This window comes from Sciurus vulgaris, assembly GCF_902686455.1.
Source record: "Sciurus vulgaris genome assembly, chromosome: 5".
NCBI classification, from domain to species: Eukaryota; Metazoa; Chordata; class Mammalia; order Rodentia; family Sciuridae; genus Sciurus; species Sciurus vulgaris.
In genome coordinates, this window is record NC_136465.1 from 74,047,567 (window position 1) to 74,065,093 (window position 17,527).

A 17,527-nucleotide genomic window follows, 5' to 3' on the forward strand; every position below is an offset into this window, starting at 1 on the left:
CTGTTTAGAGCTTTTGGGTACTCCCAGAACTTGGCTGAGTCTGGTCTAAGGAATTGTGAGACAAAAATCTACTGAGTTGCTACAAAGCCAACTTCCTTCCTTCCCAGAAGACAGGTGGAAGCATGCCAGTTCAGGGTCTCCCTTGACCTCCTGCTGGACTGGACCCTCAAGTACCCTACCCCTACCCCAAATCTGGAAAGCTACTGAAGGCTCCCAATCCATACTCCAGCTCCAGCTCTTCCTGTTTCCCAGCCTGCCTCCCTCCCTTTTTCTGGCCTTCCCAATTTCAGCTGCCAAAAATCACCCTGTGTCTCTGGTGTCCTTTGTCCTGGGAGATGTTGCTGCTTGGTGTGGGGCCAGGGAGGGAGCCCAGAAGAAGGCACTGATGGTAGATTGGTGGGAGTGCTAGCTTCATGGTTGAAGACTGGGAATAGCTGCACACTGAGCCAGAGATTGCCTAGAGATCAGGGGAGGAGGAAGGGTTAGGAAGAACCTGTGGTCTGTGATGGGGACTGTCTCCATGTTCAAACAATTGGGATGGGGGGATATGGGTCCACAACGAACCCTTCAGGTGACCTAAGAAACCATTAGTGATAATTTCGAACAAACTTGGGAAAGAAGATGGAAATGAACTAGATGGATGGGCTTGAGGATGGTGTTCCACTCATTATACCCCTTACCTACTGCCATCCCCCATTTCTGTCATTTTCCTCAGAGCTCTCTTGCCACCTCCCCAGTTCTTCTCTTTCCCCATCAATGACTTTCCTTCCATATTGCCATCAAAGGTCTTATCTTCCATTTTCTTCCAATATTTTTAACCCCTTCTCCCCCATTTTATCTGCCAAAGGAAAGCCTCCTAACTGGAAGTCCCCACCTCCAGGATCTAGCCATCCCACCTCCCTTCCCACCTAGAAGCTCAGTCTTCCCCTAGAATAGGCATCTGGTCCATCCTCCTTCGTCCCTAAGGTTCCTCATGCTCTCACTTTTCTCTACTCACAGACATCTCCTGTGGGTTTACTTCTCTCCCGTTTTCCTTCATTAACCTCAAATTCTTTACTCAACCCTTTACTCTCTTCCAGAAACCTCATCCTCCTATGTCTTCTTTTCAGTTTTTCCCCTCAAGTCCCCAAACTTCCATCTCATTCTCTCTGAAAATAGCCCTCCAACCCCTCCACCCTAAGCTTCTTTCACTTCTTGCCACACACCTCCTTGACCCAAAGAATCCATGCCCCTCCATCTTTTCAATCTAACCCCATTATCCGAATCTCTACTTCAGTATCCTCCAAACTCCTCCCACCTCACCCCTGCTACAAGCCTGTCGCCCCCCAAACTTCTCCAGCCCCACTCATTGCTGTCTTCACACTCCACAACCCCTCCTACCCAGCCCTCTCCCACACCAGGCCCGCGGGCTCCCCACATTCTGCCACGGCGAAGCCCTCCCCGCGCCCCGGCCCCCTAGTCCTCAGCCTCGGCCAACTCGCACGGCGCCTCCCCTTCCCCGACCCCCCTCTCTCCCGCCTCGCAGCTTGCCTCGCGCTCCCTCCCTCGCGTCTCCCTCCTGGCCCCTCTCTCCTCGGTTCCTCCGCGCTCCCTCCTTCTCCCTCCTCCTCCCTTCTCCCATCCCCCTCTCCCAAGCGCCCTCCCTCCGCCGTCCGCTTTCCTGTGCGAGTCGCCGGACGCGCCGCCCAGCCCGCCCGCAGCCCCGCGCCGGGCCGGGTCCTCGGGCCGGGACCCATTTCGGGGGCACCGCCGGCCTCGGGGAGGGGCGAGGGGGCAAGGGAGACCACCGCCGGGAAGGGGCGGGGGCCGCGGGCGAGGCCGCCTCGGGGGCCGGGGACCGCGCGAGTGCGGGCGGCGCGCGGCGGCGCGGGCGGCGGCGGGCCAGAGCGGCGCGGAGGGCCGGCCGGGCGCGGGGGCGAGCGGCGCGGCGGGGGCGGGCGGCGCGGCCCGGGGCATTCCGGGCGGCCGGGGGGAGGCGGCGGGCCTGGGAGGGGGAGAGCGAGAGCGAGGGCGCCGATCCGGGTTTGCTTCGTGGGCCGGCGGGCGATCGGGGCCGGCAGGGGAACAAGGCATGGGGGCCGCCCTCCGCGGGGGTCGGGGCCGCCGCCGCCGCAACTGCGGCGGCGACTGAAGCCGGGAAAAGAAGAGGGGGGCGGGGGAGCGGCCGCCACCGCCCCCCGAAGGCGCTGGAGCCAGGACTCCCGCTCGGAGCCAGCCAGCCGTCCCGAGCTACAAGCAGGTAAGATCCGCTGTCGCCCGGGCCCCGGGCCCCGGGCCGCCGGGGTTCTGGCCCGCCCGGGTTCCGGCCTGCGACTCCCCACCCCCACCCCTCCCCGTTCCCCCTCCCGCCGCCGCCTCCATTTGTTATTTTCCCAATCCTGTTTCCCCACTGCGGGCACTGCCTGGCCTGAGGCTGGGGGCTCAGGGGGTGGGGCGGCTCCGACGAGAGATGGGGGCCTGGGCGCTGCTGGTGGATCCGGAAGGTGGGAAAGTAGGGGGTCTCAGGAGGAGGGCTGGTGGGGCAGGAGGGTAGCCGGGACTAGGAGACCAAAGGAGGAGAAACGCTGAGGTGGAGGGTTGGCGAAGGAGAAACTGGGGATGCTGTGAGACTGGTTCTGAGGAGGCAGAATGGATTGGAGAGATGGCAATGAGGTGGGGCATGAAGGCGCCAGGAGAAGCCCCAAAGGCCCAGAACATGGGTTGCAGAGCTGGGGGGTTGCGGGTGTTAGGAATAGAAGGGAAGTGGGAGCCGGGAAAGGGGTGTGGTAGGTGGAAAGAGAGGGATTGTTGCTACTGAGAGGGGAATGGAACCTGGGGAAACTGAGGGTGGGAAAGGGGCCAGGAGAGGTCCATCTTTGAGAAACAGAGGCAGAGGTTTTCTGGGGGTGGAAGTGGGAAGGGCATGTCTTTTGTGATTCAATTTTCTTTACTCCAGGTCACCTCTTACCCTGTTTGTCCAATCCCAGACAGTTACTTCTTGAGGGACTCAGTCCTAAAACTAATGAGAAGGACAGGAATGCTAAAGGCAGAGTTAGGAAGAAGGGGTTTTTGGGAAGACGGAAAAGAGGGAATTGGGCAACCTTATAGACATTCCAAACAAGTTGTGACCTCCACCCTCAAACCCTCAAAGCACTGACTGTCCCTCAGCTGAGAGCTCCATAGGGAAGGCCTTCACTCCTACTTTGAACTTAGAGGTCTTCCTTTGTGCCTGGGGTAGGCACCCTTAAGCTACCCTCCCCTAAAGGTACTACAGAAGGATAGGAGTTGCTTTGGCAACTGTGGTGCTGGCAGTGACTGCCAGATGGGATGGTCTCTTGAAGGGCATATTGTTTTACCATTTTGTTGAGGGCAGTGATCCAATGGGATGTCCAATAGGTGGGACCTCAGCCTGTGGCTGGGTCCTTTAAGGACTCTTCACTGGCTTTGGGAGGATGTTTCTGGTGCTGACAGTAGATGGAGTGCACCCCCTTCCATCCATCAGTCTGTTGAAACAGGTAGATATGTTACTTACCTTGTGTTTTTCCATGTCCCTCCTCCTCAGAATAGGGGAAAGATGAAAATGCTCTGGTTTGTTATACCATCTGGGGCTGGGGGGAAGTTCAGTGGTAGAGTGCTTGCCTAGCATGTAGGAGGCCCTGAGTTAAATCCCCAGCACTGAAATAACAACAACAAAATAAGTTATACCATCTTTGGGCAGATTGTTCTGGCTTCTTCCTCTCTTACTATAGTTTGTACATAGTAAACGTTTTGCTGCTTTACACTATTGTTCGATTTTCTTAAACATGATTCCTCTTTGAGTCTCCTTTCCCATGTATCTCTTCTCTTTCCCAGAGTCCCCAGGGTGATCCCTTCCCTCAACTAACCTTTGACCTTCTACTTTCCAACCTTGTAGGCATGGCTGGGTTCTCCACGCCCATTCTAGGTGAGGGGGCTCAGGGGACAGGACTGAAATAGCCAAGAGCAGAGCAGATATTCTGGAATGGAAGCCAGGAGACCTTGATGTAGTCCTGCCTATGCCTCTAACAAACTATGACCTTGGGCAAGTCACTTCTCTTGCTTTGAACCTCTCCTCCATTGTAAAAATGAAGGGATTGTAGATGAGATGACCTCTGAGGCCCCTCTGACTGCCCTGGATTCCAAGAAGGCTTAGGCTAGTGCCTTGTTATTTGCTGGTCTGGACTGCTTTGGTATCTGAGAGTCACTTTGGACACTTTTGGTCTGGCAGGTCTGGAATAGTGGGGGGCTGGGCCAATGATCCTGAAATTCTCTAAGCAAACACTTCCTGGAGAGCGTTGTGACTTGATTGTATTCCTTTTCATATCCTTCCCTTATTTTTTTCCCCTTAATTTCATTTCCTCTTCTTACTTCTTTCCTCTTCTTTTCCTATTTTTTTACTTTTCCACCTGCTGTATCAATTTCCTTTTGTAGTAAGGTAATGAATGTGTTCAATGTGTTGCCAGGTACATAGTAGGTGTTGTATAAATTTTAGTTACAGTATCTGTCTGGTAGGGCAAAAATGAGTTTAATTTGACTGATTGGTGCTAGAACACAGCCCAGGTTCAGAAACAGACCTGTGATCCAATACAACCCAACCCTGTCCTTCCCCCCTGCCACTCCTTTTCCCTGGGATTACCTCCCTTTTAATAATAACTGCTTTTCTCCTTCAAAGCTATTCACTTCAAATTTTATCAGTTTTCAGCAGATTAAAAAAGTAAGAAGAGCACATATGATTGCTTTGTTATTCAGGTACCTCCCTGTTATTTTCTATTTTGGATCCCTAGCTCTTAACTGACTTAGTGAACAAAGTCTGTGATGAAGAGAAGAGATAGGCACCCTGCTGTAGGAGGACTGGCAAAGATACACCAGTCACAGATAGTCATCTTTGTTCTGTTATTGTTCACATTGTTTTCCTCTTTTATTTTGTTGGGTCTTGTTCTTTGGATTTTGTTGTTGTTGTTTTTAGTTGATAGCATTTTATTATTTATTTATTTATTTATTTATTTTTGGTACCAGGGATTAGACCCAGGGGTGCTTAATCACTGAGCCACATCCCCAACCCTTTTTTTTAAATTTTGAGGGTCTCCTTGAGTTGCTTAGGGCCTCATTAAGTTGCTGGGGCAGTCTTTGAACTTGGGATCCTGCTTCAGCCTCCCAAGCTGCTGGGATTATAGGCGTGTGCCACATCTGACAGGTGATAGTATTTTAAAACCAATATACATAAACAACTAAAAAATGTGCTATTAGCTGTAGTTAAAAGAGAATGACTAGTCCACTGGGCAGAACATCAGACCTAAAAGGTCAGACCTGGGGTTGTGTCCCAACTATCTTGTGACTCTTAAGTAAATTGTTAGTAAATTTCCTGGAAAGGTTAGATGCACTCCCTGCTGCCTCCCTCAGTATGGTTCAGTAGGGGTGAGTGAAAAGTAATTATTTTATATTCCTTGGAGAAAATATGCTACAAAATATGGAAATGCTATTTACCTAGCAGGCCTTCTAACTTAGAATAGGTGGGTAAGCTTAATATAGTCCCAATAAGGCTAGCAGCACTTAATCTAAGAAGATCTACTGCACTTACTGGGTTTAAACATTAATATCAAGAAAAGAACGCATACATGTGCGCACGCACACACGCAATTACATCCGTGGAAGATACATAGAGGAAAACAGTATGAAAATAGTATTTTTTGCTCAAAAAAGATTTTATTGTCTGTAATGTGGAGTTTTTTAAAAAATATTTTTTAAATTGTTGATGAATCTTTATTTAATTAATTTATTTATATATGGTGCTGAGAATCAAACCCAGTGCGTCACACATGCTAGGCAAGCACTCTACTACTGATCTATAACCCCAGCCCAGGAGTCTTGACTCTTAGCAAGAAATACAAACAAGTGCAGATGAAAATAGGTGGCTATGGAAACACCAATATATGATAACATCTACCTATATTGATTGATAAAGTCTATGCCAAGTGAGAGGATAGGCTTAAAATTATAAATCTGTACTGTGTGCTCACTCATCTTTTGAGTCTGTTTTTTAATATTTTTTTAGTTGTCAACGGACCTTAGTTTTATTTATTTATTTATTTATTTATTTATTTATTTATTTATTTATTTATATATGGTGCTGAGGATTGAACCCAGCGCCTCACACATGCCAGGCAAGTGCTCTACCATTGAGCCACAACCCCAGCCCCAGTCTGTTTTTTGTTGTTGTTTAATATTTTGGTTGTTAATGTGAAAGCCTGACTTCTCCCTTAACCTTAAGGAACACACAGTTCCCTTGAAGTCTGAGGGAATTGATTCCAGGACCCCCCATGGATACCACATGTCCCTTGAATAGAATAATGCAGTATTTGGGGCTGGAGTTGTGGCTCAGTGATACATGTGTGAGGCACTGGGTTCGATTCTCAGCACCACATATAAATAAATGACTAAAGGTTCATCAACAATTAAAAATATTTTTAAAAAATGCAGTATTTGCACATAACCTATGCAGTCCTTCCATATACTTTAACTCATCTCTAGCTACAAATACCTAATACAATGTAAATAATATTTAAATTGTTGGATTAAATAGTTGTCATACTGTATTGCTAAAGGAATAATGACAAGAAAAACAAGTCTGTATGTATTTAGAACAGAGGAAACCAGTTCAGAACAGAGGCAACCAGCCATCATAGGTCTAACTACATAGAATGTGAAGGAGGCAAACAATGAGAGCTGGGAAGAGACAGGATCTGTGAAAGCACAGGAGGCTACAGCAGGGGATGCCTAGACATTACTTCATTCTCAGATTCAGGATAGGGCGTGGGAATGGCAAATTCAAGGTTTACTTTCTGGAATTTTTCTCTCCAAATATTTTACATCTGCAGTTGGTTGAATCTGGATGCGGAACCAGTAGATGTGGAATGTCAACCGTACTGGAGGATGGGTCTTTGTGAGGTTCTCCAAAATGAAGTTCTACCATTTGGGGATATCTGGATTCGGTTTTGGGATTCACTGGGCTGTGCTCCTGAGTATTGTAGAATGGGACATTCTTCTACCTACTCTGATGTGAAAAAAATTCTTATCTCTGTGACTGATCTAAGCTTTCTGAGAATTCTCCCCACCAGCTTCTGAGGAAAGTATAGCAAAGTATAGAAGAAAGAGCATGGGCTTTGAAGTTAAGAGACAAGGGCTTGATTCTGGCTGTCATTGGTTCTTCACTGTGGGAGGCTGGGCAAGTCACACAATCTTTGAGCCTAAGTTCCATTACCTACCTAATGAGAATAATACCTACCTTTCAGTGTTGGTTGTAAATATTACATGATATCATGTATTAAAGGACTTGACACAAGGAAGACAGTAAATACATTAATACTTTGGCTTCATTTCTTTGTGTTCCTTTGTAAAGCTCTGTGGAATTCATGGGTACATAAATATTCTTTAGTGATCATGAAGGGGAAAGCTGAGTGGTCTCCTGGATTGGAGCTCATAGGTACATCTGAATTTTCTGCCTTCTTCAGAGATAAGAGATTGTAGTATGAATAGAATCCCCCTCAGTTAGACAGCTGAGGTAGCCCATGGGGCAAGCCAGCAGTGTCTTGTTATCGGTCTCACTTGTCGAGAGGCTCAGGGTTGGGCCGCTTAGCCCTGACAGGCACAGTAGTACCTCCTTCAGACTTTGTTCTGCAATATGAAAACTCTGATGGTCTTTTCCTAACAGGTTTTGCTGAAAACAGGTTCTGCACGTTCCAGGTGTCTACACTTGCTTCCCAGGCCACAGCTGTGGGGAGCTTGGGGCAGAGCAGAGAAGTTTCTGTATTTAGCTGCCCAGGCAGAGGAGAATGGGGTCTCCACAGCCTGAAGAATGAAGACTCGACAGAATAAAGACTCAGTGAGTAATAGCTACTATGAGAGGCATGAAAGGTTAGGGGCAAGTGCAGAGAAACTAGGAGGAAGGACCTAGAGAGGAAGAACAGAAATAACATGCATTATAAAATTAGGTGCAACATAAAAAATACTACCTGCCTCCTTCTTCCTTCCTCAGATGTCAATGAGGAGTGGACGGAAGAAAGAGGCCCCTGGGCCCCGAGAAGAACTGAGATCAAGGGGCCGGGCCTCTCCTGGAGGAGTCAGCACATCCAGCAGTGATGGCAAAGCTGAAAAGTCCAGGCAGACAGCCAAGGTATTTTGTCCCCAGGTCTTCACACAGAATGCTCTGGCACTGGGGCTGAGGGTGTATGTATCATGGGGGGAGCTTTCAGTCTAGCAGAAGGTAACAGTGGAGGCTTGGGAGGTAGAAGACAGGAATTTTCTTTCTCTTTAACAGAAGGCCCGGGTAGAGGAAGCTTCCACGCCAAAAGTCACCAAGCAGGGCCGGAGTGAGGAGATCTCAGAGAGTGAAAGTGAGGAGACCAATGCACCAAAAAAGACCAAAACTGAGGTAGGAGACCTTGTTAGCCATTCTGAGCCATTTTCTGACCACTCTTTTCCCAAACTTCCTTTTGCTCACATTTCTACTTTGTTCTCTGCTGGGATATAAAAGTCATAACCTAGTCCTTTTTAAGGTAATCATGTGTTTATGTCAAACAGATCTTTAGGGCTTTGGTCAGACCAGAAAATGACCAGGCAGGGTCAAAGGAAAGTGGAAGAATTGGAGGATTAAGAAGACTTACTAGGAGGAGCAAATAAGTTATAAGGAAAATGCAAAAGTGGTCTTTTTAAGAATAAAGGGTTTAGGGGATGATAAGTTAAAGGGGGTCAATGAGATGAGATGAGGGTAAATATGAGGTGGTTGAAGATAGAAATTTGGAGTCAGCTGTAGAGGGGGAGAAGGAACAGGATTTGCACAAGGAGAGAAATAAGCCTGGCTGCTGGGGAGATTGGGGGAACCCCAGATGGCAGGAGTCCCCATCACATCGCAGCACAAGTGCGCTGTGAGGAGGAAATGACTAGGAAGGAAAGGAAAACATGGAGCTCCTCCTCTCTGCAGCAGGAGCTCCCTCGGCCACAGTCTCCCTCTGATCTGGATAGCTTGGATGGGCGAAGCCTCAACGATGATGGCAGCAGTGACCCTAGGGATATAGACCAGGACAACCGAAGCACGTCCCCCAGCATCTACAGCCCTGGGAGCGTGGAGAATGACTCCGATTCATCTTCTGGCTTGTCCCAGGGCCCAGCCCGTCCCTACCATCCGCCTCCACTCTTTCCTCCCTCCCCTCCACAGGCAGACAGCACCCCCCGACAGCCAGATCCTGGCTTTGAACCCCATTCCTCTGTGACACCCACTGGATATCATGCTCCCATGGAGCCCCCCACATCCCGAATGTTCCAGGCTCCTACTGGGGCCCCTCCTCCTCACCCACAGCTCTATCCTGGGGGAGCTGGTGGGGGAGTTTTATCTGGACCCCCAATGGGTCCCAAAGGAGGAGGGCCTGTCTCTTCAGTGGGGGCCCCTAGTGGGGGTAAGCAGCACCCCCCACCCACCACCCCCATTTCAATATCAAGCTCTGGAGCTAGTGGTGCTCCCCCAACAAAGCCACCTAATACTCCAGTGGGTGGTGGGAACCTAACTTCTGCTCCACCACCAGCCACTTTCCCTCATGTCACACCAAATCTGCCCCCCCCACCTGCCCTGAGACCCCTCAACAATGCCTCCGCCTCTCCTCCTGGCCTGGGGGCCCAGCCACTCCCTGGACATCTTCCCTCTCCTCATGCCATGGGTCAGGGCATGGGTGGACTTCCTCCTGGCCCAGAGAAGGGCCCAACTCTGGCTCCCTCACCCCACCCTCTGCCTCCTGCTTCCTCCTCTTCTGCCCCAGCTCCCCCAATGAGGTATCCTTATTCATCGTCTAGCAGTAGCTCTGTGGCAGCCTCTTCTTCCAGTTCTTCCTCCTCTTCCTCTGCTTCCCAGTACCCAGCTTCCCAGGCATTGCCCAGTTATCCCCACTCCTTCCCTCCCCCAACAAGCCTGTCTGTCTCCAATCAGCCACCCAAGTATACTCAGCCTTCCCTCCCATCCCAGGCTGTGTGGAGCCAGGGTCCCCCTCCACCTCCTCCCTATGGTCGTCTCTTGGCCAACAGCAATGCCCATCCAGGCCCCTTCCCTTCTTCGGGGGGGCAATCCACTGCCCACCCACCCGCCCCAGCACATCACCATCACCACCAGCAGCAGCAGCAGCAGCAGCAGCAGCAGCAGCAGCAACAACAGCAACAGCAGCAGCAGCAGCAACAGCAGCAACAGCATCATGGAAGCTCTGGGCCCCCTCCACCTGGAGCATATCCCCATCCTCTAGAGAGCAGTGGCTCCCACCATGCACACCCTTACACCATGTCTCCCTCCCTGGGGTCTCTGAGGCCCTACCCATCAGGGCCAACACACTTGCCCCCACCTCATGGTCAGGTGTCCTACAGTCAAGCAGGCCCCAATGGCCCCCCAGTCTCCTCCTCTTCCAACTCTTCCTCTTCTCAAGGGTCCTACCCATGTTCACATCCCTCCCCTTCTCAGGGCCCCCAAGGGGCGCCCTACCCCTTCCCACCGGTGCCTCCGGTCACCACCTCCTCTGCTACCCTTTCCACGGTCATTGCCACTGTGGCGTCCTCGTCAGCAGGCTACAAAACTGCTTCCCCACCTGGGCCCCCACCCTATGGCAAGAGAGCCTCATCCCCGGGGGCTTACAAGACAGCCACCCCACCTGGATACAAGCCCGGGTCACCACCCTCCTTCAGAACGGGGACCCCACCGGGCTTTCGAGGCACCTCCCCGCCAGCAGGCCCAGGGACATTCAAACCAGGCTCACCTACGGTGGGTTCCGGGCCCTTGCCACCTGTGGGGCCCTCAAGCCTGTCATCTCTGCCACAACCACCTGCGACCCCTGCCTCCGGGCCACCTCTGAGTGCCACGCAGATTAAACAAGAACCAGCTGAGGAGTATGAGACCCCAGAGAGCCCTGTGCCCCCAGCCCGCAGCCCCTCGCCCCCTCCCAAGGTGGTAGACGTGCCCAGCCACGCCAGTCAGTCTGCCAGGTGAGCGGCCTGAGTAGGGTGCCAGTGGGTTTGGAATCGGGGTACGGTGGACACCGGAGCCTCGGGTTTACGTGGTGCTTTTTGTAAGTACACCAGACAGCCCTCTGCCTTTGCGGGGGCTGCTTCTGAGGATGGGGCAGGGCGGCCCGGCCGCGGGGCCGCTCGCAGGAACTGAGCGCGCGCTGCCTCCGCGCCCCACAGGTTTAACAAACACCTAGACCGCGGCTTCAACTCGTGCGCGCGCAGCGACTTGTACTTCGTGCCGCTGGAGGGCTCCAAGCTGGCCAAGAAGCGGGCCGACCTAGTGGAGAAGGTACGGCGCGAGGCTGAACAGCGCGCGCGCGAAGAAAAGGAGCGGGAACGGGAACGGGAACGGGAACGCGAAAAGGAGCGCGAGCGCGAGAAAGAGCGCGAGCTCGAACGCAGCGTGGTGAGTGCGTCACTAAATGCGCCACCCACCACCTTTCCCTCCCTCTACGCTGCGTAGCTGGGCTCCGGTTGGGCTGGGACTGGGGGCGAAGTGAGAATCACTTCGCCACCTGTTGGAGAGGAGGAGCCTCTGCAGCCCATAACTAGGAGCCCTAGAGGATTCCAGTGGGAGCAATCTTTGTATTCCTGGGTCTGGGGAAGGCTTGCTCCCGTCAGACTACCGGTAGATCACAAGAAGGCGACGGGGTGGGATGCAAGGACATTCCTTTATAGGCGTAGTTGCAATGGGGTGAGGCATTGTGGCGTTCAGTTGCTGAGGTAGATGGGCAACTTGGAACCAGCCAAATATTCTCATAACTGCTCTTTTGACTCTTACTTCTTCCTCTGCCCCACAGAAGTTGGCGCAGGAGGGCCGTGCTCCAGTGGAGTGCCCTTCTCTGGGCCCAGTGCCCCATCGCCCTCCATTTGAGCCTGGTAGTGCTGTAGCTACGGTGCCCCCCTACCTGGGTCCTGACACTCCAGCCCTGCGCACTCTCAGTGAATATGCCCGACCTCATGTCATGTCTCCTGGCAATCGAAACCATCCATTCTACGTGCCACTGGGGGCAGTGGACCCAGGGCTTCTGGGTTACAATGTCCCAGCCCTATACAGCAGTGATCCAGCTGCCCGGGAGAGGGAGCGGGAAGCCCGTGAACGAGACCTCCGTGATCGTCTCAAGCCTGGCTTCGAGGTGAAGCCTAGTGAGCTGGAACCCCTACATGGGGTTCCTGGGCCGGGCCTGGATCCCTTCCCCCGACATGGGGGCCTGGCTCTGCAGCCTGGCCCTCCTGGCCTGCACCCTTTCCCTTTTCATCCGAGCCTGGGGCCCCTGGAGCGAGAACGTCTAGCGCTGGCAGCTGGGCCAGCCCTGCGGCCCGACATGTCCTATGCCGAACGACTGGCAGCTGAGAGGCAACATGCAGAAAGGGTGGCAGCCCTGGGCAATGACCCACTGGCCCGGCTGCAGATGCTCAACGTGACCCCTCATCACCACCAGCACTCTCACATCCACTCTCACCTGCACCTGCACCAGCAGGATGCCATTCATGCAGGTGAGACCCCTGCTTCTTGGCTTTGACCTCTGGGGCCACCTTACCTGATTGGGCTTTTCTGCTTCTCAGACCCACTTCCTTCTACTGTTCTGACACAAACTCCTAAGAAAGCTTTCCTGATTTTTGTCTCCCTTACATTCCTCCATCCACTTGCCTAGCCATAGAGCCTGTGCATTCTCCACACCCCTTACCATCTGAAAGAGGCCCAAGCTGGAGTCTTTTTGAGGGTACACCACTTTTCCATCCTTGCATCCCCTTTCCCAAAGCCCTTGACATACTAATTTTCTTGTTCCCTGAATTCAGACTTCGCTTCTTGTCATCCTTTCCTTCTGTTCCAGCTAGAGGTCTTTTATGTTCCTTCCCTGTCTAGGTCTGGAACTTTCTAGAAGGGGCCCTTTGACTTTGTTTGTGGTGTTATAGGCAGTAATGAGCTTTACTTACTATTTTTCCATATTCCTAATAAAACACTGCCTGACCTAGCCTTAAATTCATATTCATTTTCGGATCCCTGGTACTGTCTTCATAATCTCCTCACTCTTTCTGTTGCATTTCCTAAACTTCCATCATCTCCCACCTCGAAGTAATCTTTTCTCTCTCCTTCCTCATTCTTGGACCCCTCTGATAACTATAATCTGTCACTGTGTGTCCCTATTCCTGTATTGTCTCTTCTTGTCCATCTCTCAGGTCTCTAGTGCTTCCATTCCCTTGTGTTTGTCCATGTCTCTTCTCCTGCTCAGATCCCTTCACCCAAATACATGGTTTTTACCAAACATGCCTTCTAGTGACACATTCCTCTTTTCTGCCCTCTAGCCTCTGCCTCAGTGCACCCTCTCATTGACCCCCTGGCCTCAGGGTCTCACCTTACCCGGATTCCCTACCCAGCTGGGACCCTCCCTAACCCCCTTCTTCCTCACCCTCTGCACGAGAACGAAGTTCTTCGTCACCAGCTCTTCGGTAAGGACAGAGGCCGGGGTGGGGAAGCACTAATGAGAAGACAGAATGGACAGAATGGGGGAATTGGGGATGGATCTAATGGGACTTGGCGAAGCATGGGCAGCTGGAATAAGAATAGGAGAGCTGCTGGGTGCAGTGGTGCACGCCTTTAATCCCAGCAGCTCTGGAGACTAAGGCAAGAGGATTGAGAGTTCAAAGCCAGACTTAGCAACTTAATGAGGCCACTCAGCAAGACCCTGTCTCTAAATAAAATGCAAAGAAGGCACTGGGGATGTGGTTCAGTGGTTAAGGGCTCCTGGGTTCAATCCCCAATACTCCCCCACCCCCAATAAGTAAATAAATAATAAAAAAATAGAGAACTGAGGCTTTGCCCAAGAGAGGCTCAGGTTTTAGGGCCAAGCTAAGAGGTTTGCCTTCTAGTTCCATTCCACCATTGGCAGCTTGCAGGATGGGCTGTGTTATTTCATTTTCTGCTTTCAGTTTTCTCGGTATATAGTGGCTGGCTAACCCCTGGCCTAAAGAAGGTACTTGGTATTCATCAGTCATGTGCCCCTTGCCCTCCTGCTCACAGCTGCCCCTTACCGGGACCTGCCAGCCTCCCTCTCTGCTCCGATGTCCGCAGCCCATCAGCTGCAGGCCATGCACGCACAGTCTGCTGAGCTGCAGCGCTTGGCGCTGGAGCAGCAGCAGTGGCTTCACGCTCATCACCCGCTGCACAGCGTCCCGCTACCTGCCCAGGAGGACTACTACAGGTACTGTGGGGTGCCCTAGATGATGAGTCAGAGGAGTCGGGCTAGGCCAGCATGGGATGAGCTGTGGATATGGTACAATAGGGTGGTAGGGTCCTGGGGGAGGAACCCCCTCCTTTCCCCTCCTTAGCTGTGAAAAAGACAGAGTTGATCTCAGTCTCATTTCTCCACTATTCATCACTTCTTCCCTAGTCACCTGAAGAAAGAAAGTGACAAGCCACTGTAGAACCTGGGATCAAGAGAACACCATGACTCCTACATCTGAACTTTGAAGGACCCCCTTCTGGCTGCCACCCAGAGCTGAGGAGAGGGTGGTGTTCAGTTGCAGGGCCTCCACAGCTGGGCAAGAGGGAGGGAGGAAATAAGGAACAGACAGAAGGCCAAGGCCCAGGAGGTGTGCAAAGGTGGGGAGGTGGCAAGGGTGGGGACAGAAAGCGCACAGTATCTTGGACCAGGTCCCTCTTCCTTGTACCCTGCTTTCCTCCTCCCCTATGCCCAGCCCTCCGTGGTCACTGCCTCTCCCCAACCCCATTGGTGTGATTATTTCATCTGTTAGATGTGGCTGTTTTGCGTAGCATCGTGTGCTGCCCTGCCCTGCCCAATCCCTGTGTGCGCGCCCCCTCTGCGATGTATGCCCCTCCCCCTCCCCACATTAATAATTTATATATATAAATATCTATATGATGCTCTTTAAAAAACATCCCAACCAAAACCAAGCAAACAAAAACATCCTCACAACTCCCCAGGAAGATGGCTGTGACTTGTTCTTTGTGGGCTTAAGGGGTTCGGGTGAGGTCTTATTGCAGCAGGGAAGTGGGAAAGGATGGGCCTTATTAAGGAACTAGGTATAGGAACCCTAAAGAGTTGGACAAGGACCTCAAAAGAGCTCAGAGTGTCGGCTCTGCTGGCAATGGGATACTATGGTGCTAGGCCTTTCCTTTTTCCCAGGAATGGGATTCCTGGGATGGACCTACATCCGGCAAGGCCAGGTCAAAGAAACTACTCAAATTTTGGAGGCGTTTCTGTCACTGATCCTACTAGTTGTCACCCTGAAGCCTCTTCAGGGTCGTGAATCCTTTCCGAGAATAGTCCGAGGCACATTATGAAGTGCAAGTAGGATAAGTATAGTTTCGGTAAACTCATGCGATTAGGACTTGGCATTCAGTGGGTGACAATTCCAAACGCCTGGAAGGGAAAGAATACAGAGCGTTATGCAACACTGCCTGTAACTACGCATGGCTGTCTGAAAAGGCCTGAACGGTTCTTTCATTGCTGCAAATCGCTGTCCTGGTTCTTAAGAAAGGGGCCGTGATTGGCTGCTTTCTCAGCCAGTCAGCATCGAGCTCATTTGCATACGAGATATCAAACATTCACAAATTCTAGAATTGAATCAGTTCACTAAGTTCCTTAGAGTATTGTTTTTCTTCCTGAACGTTATAATGTGACCTACTGCTTTTACACTAGCCGGGATTCGAAAAGCACCACTTTGATCTCACCCTCACTAATAGTGGAGTCAACATACATCCCAAGTTGGCTCCATACACATTTTTTGCAAGTGTTGCAGCTCTTTTAGAATTTGTCTAGCAGGCTTTCTGGCTGTTGCCGGAAGGCCCCTCCCACATGATTTGTATATAAAAACAGGATTGTTGTTTCTAGTTATACGTTGTCGGAATCTTGTGGGCGCTACAATTAAGTCTACGTTAAGACTTCCGGCTACGGATGATGCCACTTCCCCTCCGCCTCTTTCAGCCTTGAGAACCGCTTTAGGAGGTGTCTTGCTTCTCTGGGTTGTTCTAGTTTTAGTTTTATATTTTTGCTGCACGTGCAGCTTTCGTCCTTCTATGGCGTCCGCCGCGGCCCAACCCGCGCCCCTGAGCGCGGAGCAGGCCAAGGGTGAGAAGCATCCTGGTCATGGTTTGGGCTGCTTGTTTGGGAGGTTTCTGGGCCCGAGACTCGGCCACTTTCGCCGGGAAACGGGGGCGGAGGGCGTGGTGTACCATCCCTTTCCCCCTCCTATATGGAGTCCTTGCTCCTATTCGAATTCGGATTACGAGCTTTATCGGGTTACTTAAGTCCCCAATTCACTAATCCCCCGCCCTCTTCCCTGCGCTGTTCTCTGGGCCCGCCGGCCGTGCTCCGGCGCACACCCGGGGACGCTTCCCGGGGATGCATCTTGTACGCAGTGGTCCTGGCGGAAGTGATCCAGGCGTTTTCGGCTCCAGAGAACGCCGTGCGCATGGATGAGGCCAGAGACAATGCATGCAACGACATGGGCAAGATGCTGCAATTCGTGCTGCCCGTGGCCACGCAGATTCAACAGGAGGTTATCAAAGCCTATGGCTTCAGCTGCGACGGGGAAGGTGGGTCGGACGAGGGTCAGCGGTGGGGTGGATGGGGGAGAGGGTGCAGAATTTGTGGGCCCCACAGTCGTCGTCCTCTTTCTTGCCACATGGCGGCAGCCACAATCTAATAGTATTGGCCCACGCAGCCCAAGGCCTACTATGAACTTTTGCCGGCAACGTCCTAAGTACATTTTGTTTTAACCATTAACCACACCATTATTCCATATTATGATGAGGGAACAGACTTTAAAACAAAGCCATTCCCCCGGGTAACAAGCACTAGGGACTTGAACCTTGTTTTGCTAGTGTTTAGCGAAACGTCTGCATGACAACACCCTTCTGTAGTTCCTAAAAGGTGTTTCAGCTAATCCGTTCAGGGGTTAGAGGTTGAATTCCCCACCCCAAGCGTGTTCATTGATTCGGTCCAGGTACCCCACCGTCTTCCCGTGTCCTGGCTGTAGATATGGGATCTCATGGATGTTCATACTTGGGGTGTGAACACTGGGGATATTTTTATTCACTGCATTCCATCCAGTTGTACACAGTATACACCAGGAAGTGGTTGTTCCAAACCATGCACAGCCAGTATCTCATATTCAAGTCACTGTCCCCCCCCCCCCCCCCCCCCCACCATCCTGCCAGCTGTCTTTGGCACACTGGGCCCCAGGAATGTGAGTTGACTGTCCACTCCCTCTTCCAGGTGTCCTTAAGTTTGCTCGCTTGGTTAAGTCCTATGAAGCCCAGGATCCTGAGATTGCCAGCCTGTCAGGCAAGCTGAAGGCTCTGTTCTTACCACCCATGACGCTGCCACCCCATGGGCCTGCTTCTGGTGGCAGCGTGGCTGCCTCCTGAGAGTTGGCCTTTCCCTGTGCTGCTGCAGGGGCGAGGAAGACCTCAGGTGTTTCAGAGGACAATAAATGTGCCTGTGACTTAATCTCGTGTCAGTCTTTTGTA

General features: G+C 51.9%; 2 protein-coding genes across 3 annotated transcripts; both read left to right on the top strand.

Annotated features, from left to right (window-relative positions):
* Positions 1-1,991: 1,991 nt before the first annotated feature.
* ATN1 (atrophin 1) lies at positions 1,992-14,980 on the top strand. 2 transcript variants are annotated; one of them, XM_079141061.1, is made up of 10 exons: positions 1,992-2,239; positions 7,706-7,876; positions 8,030-8,167; positions 8,312-8,425; positions 8,978-11,007; positions 11,209-11,437; positions 11,832-12,528; positions 13,339-13,482; positions 14,054-14,234; positions 14,424-14,980. In XM_079141061.1, exons 2-10 carry the CDS (start codon positions 7,850-7,852, stop codon positions 14,455-14,457), a joined length of 3,594 nt encoding a protein of 1,197 aa, XP_078997187.1. In that variant the 5' UTR covers positions 1,992-2,239; positions 7,706-7,849; the 3' UTR covers positions 14,458-14,980. The 2 variants fall into 2 exon arrangements, with proteins under 2 accessions (XP_078997187.1, XP_078997186.1); XM_079141060.1 differs by having other exon boundaries at positions 1,993-2,239; positions 8,975-11,007.
* An 826-nt stretch (positions 14,981-15,806) lies between these two features.
* Positions 15,807-17,507, top strand: LOC306661843 (protein C10). Its single transcript, XM_079141124.1, has 3 exons — positions 15,807-16,124; positions 16,415-16,591; positions 17,274-17,507. The coding sequence occupies exons 1-3, from the start codon at positions 16,073-16,075 to the stop codon at positions 17,423-17,425; spliced, it is 381 nt and encodes a 126-aa protein (XP_078997250.1). The 5' UTR covers positions 15,807-16,072; the 3' UTR covers positions 17,426-17,507.
* The last annotated feature ends 20 nt before the right edge of the window (positions 17,508-17,527 follow it).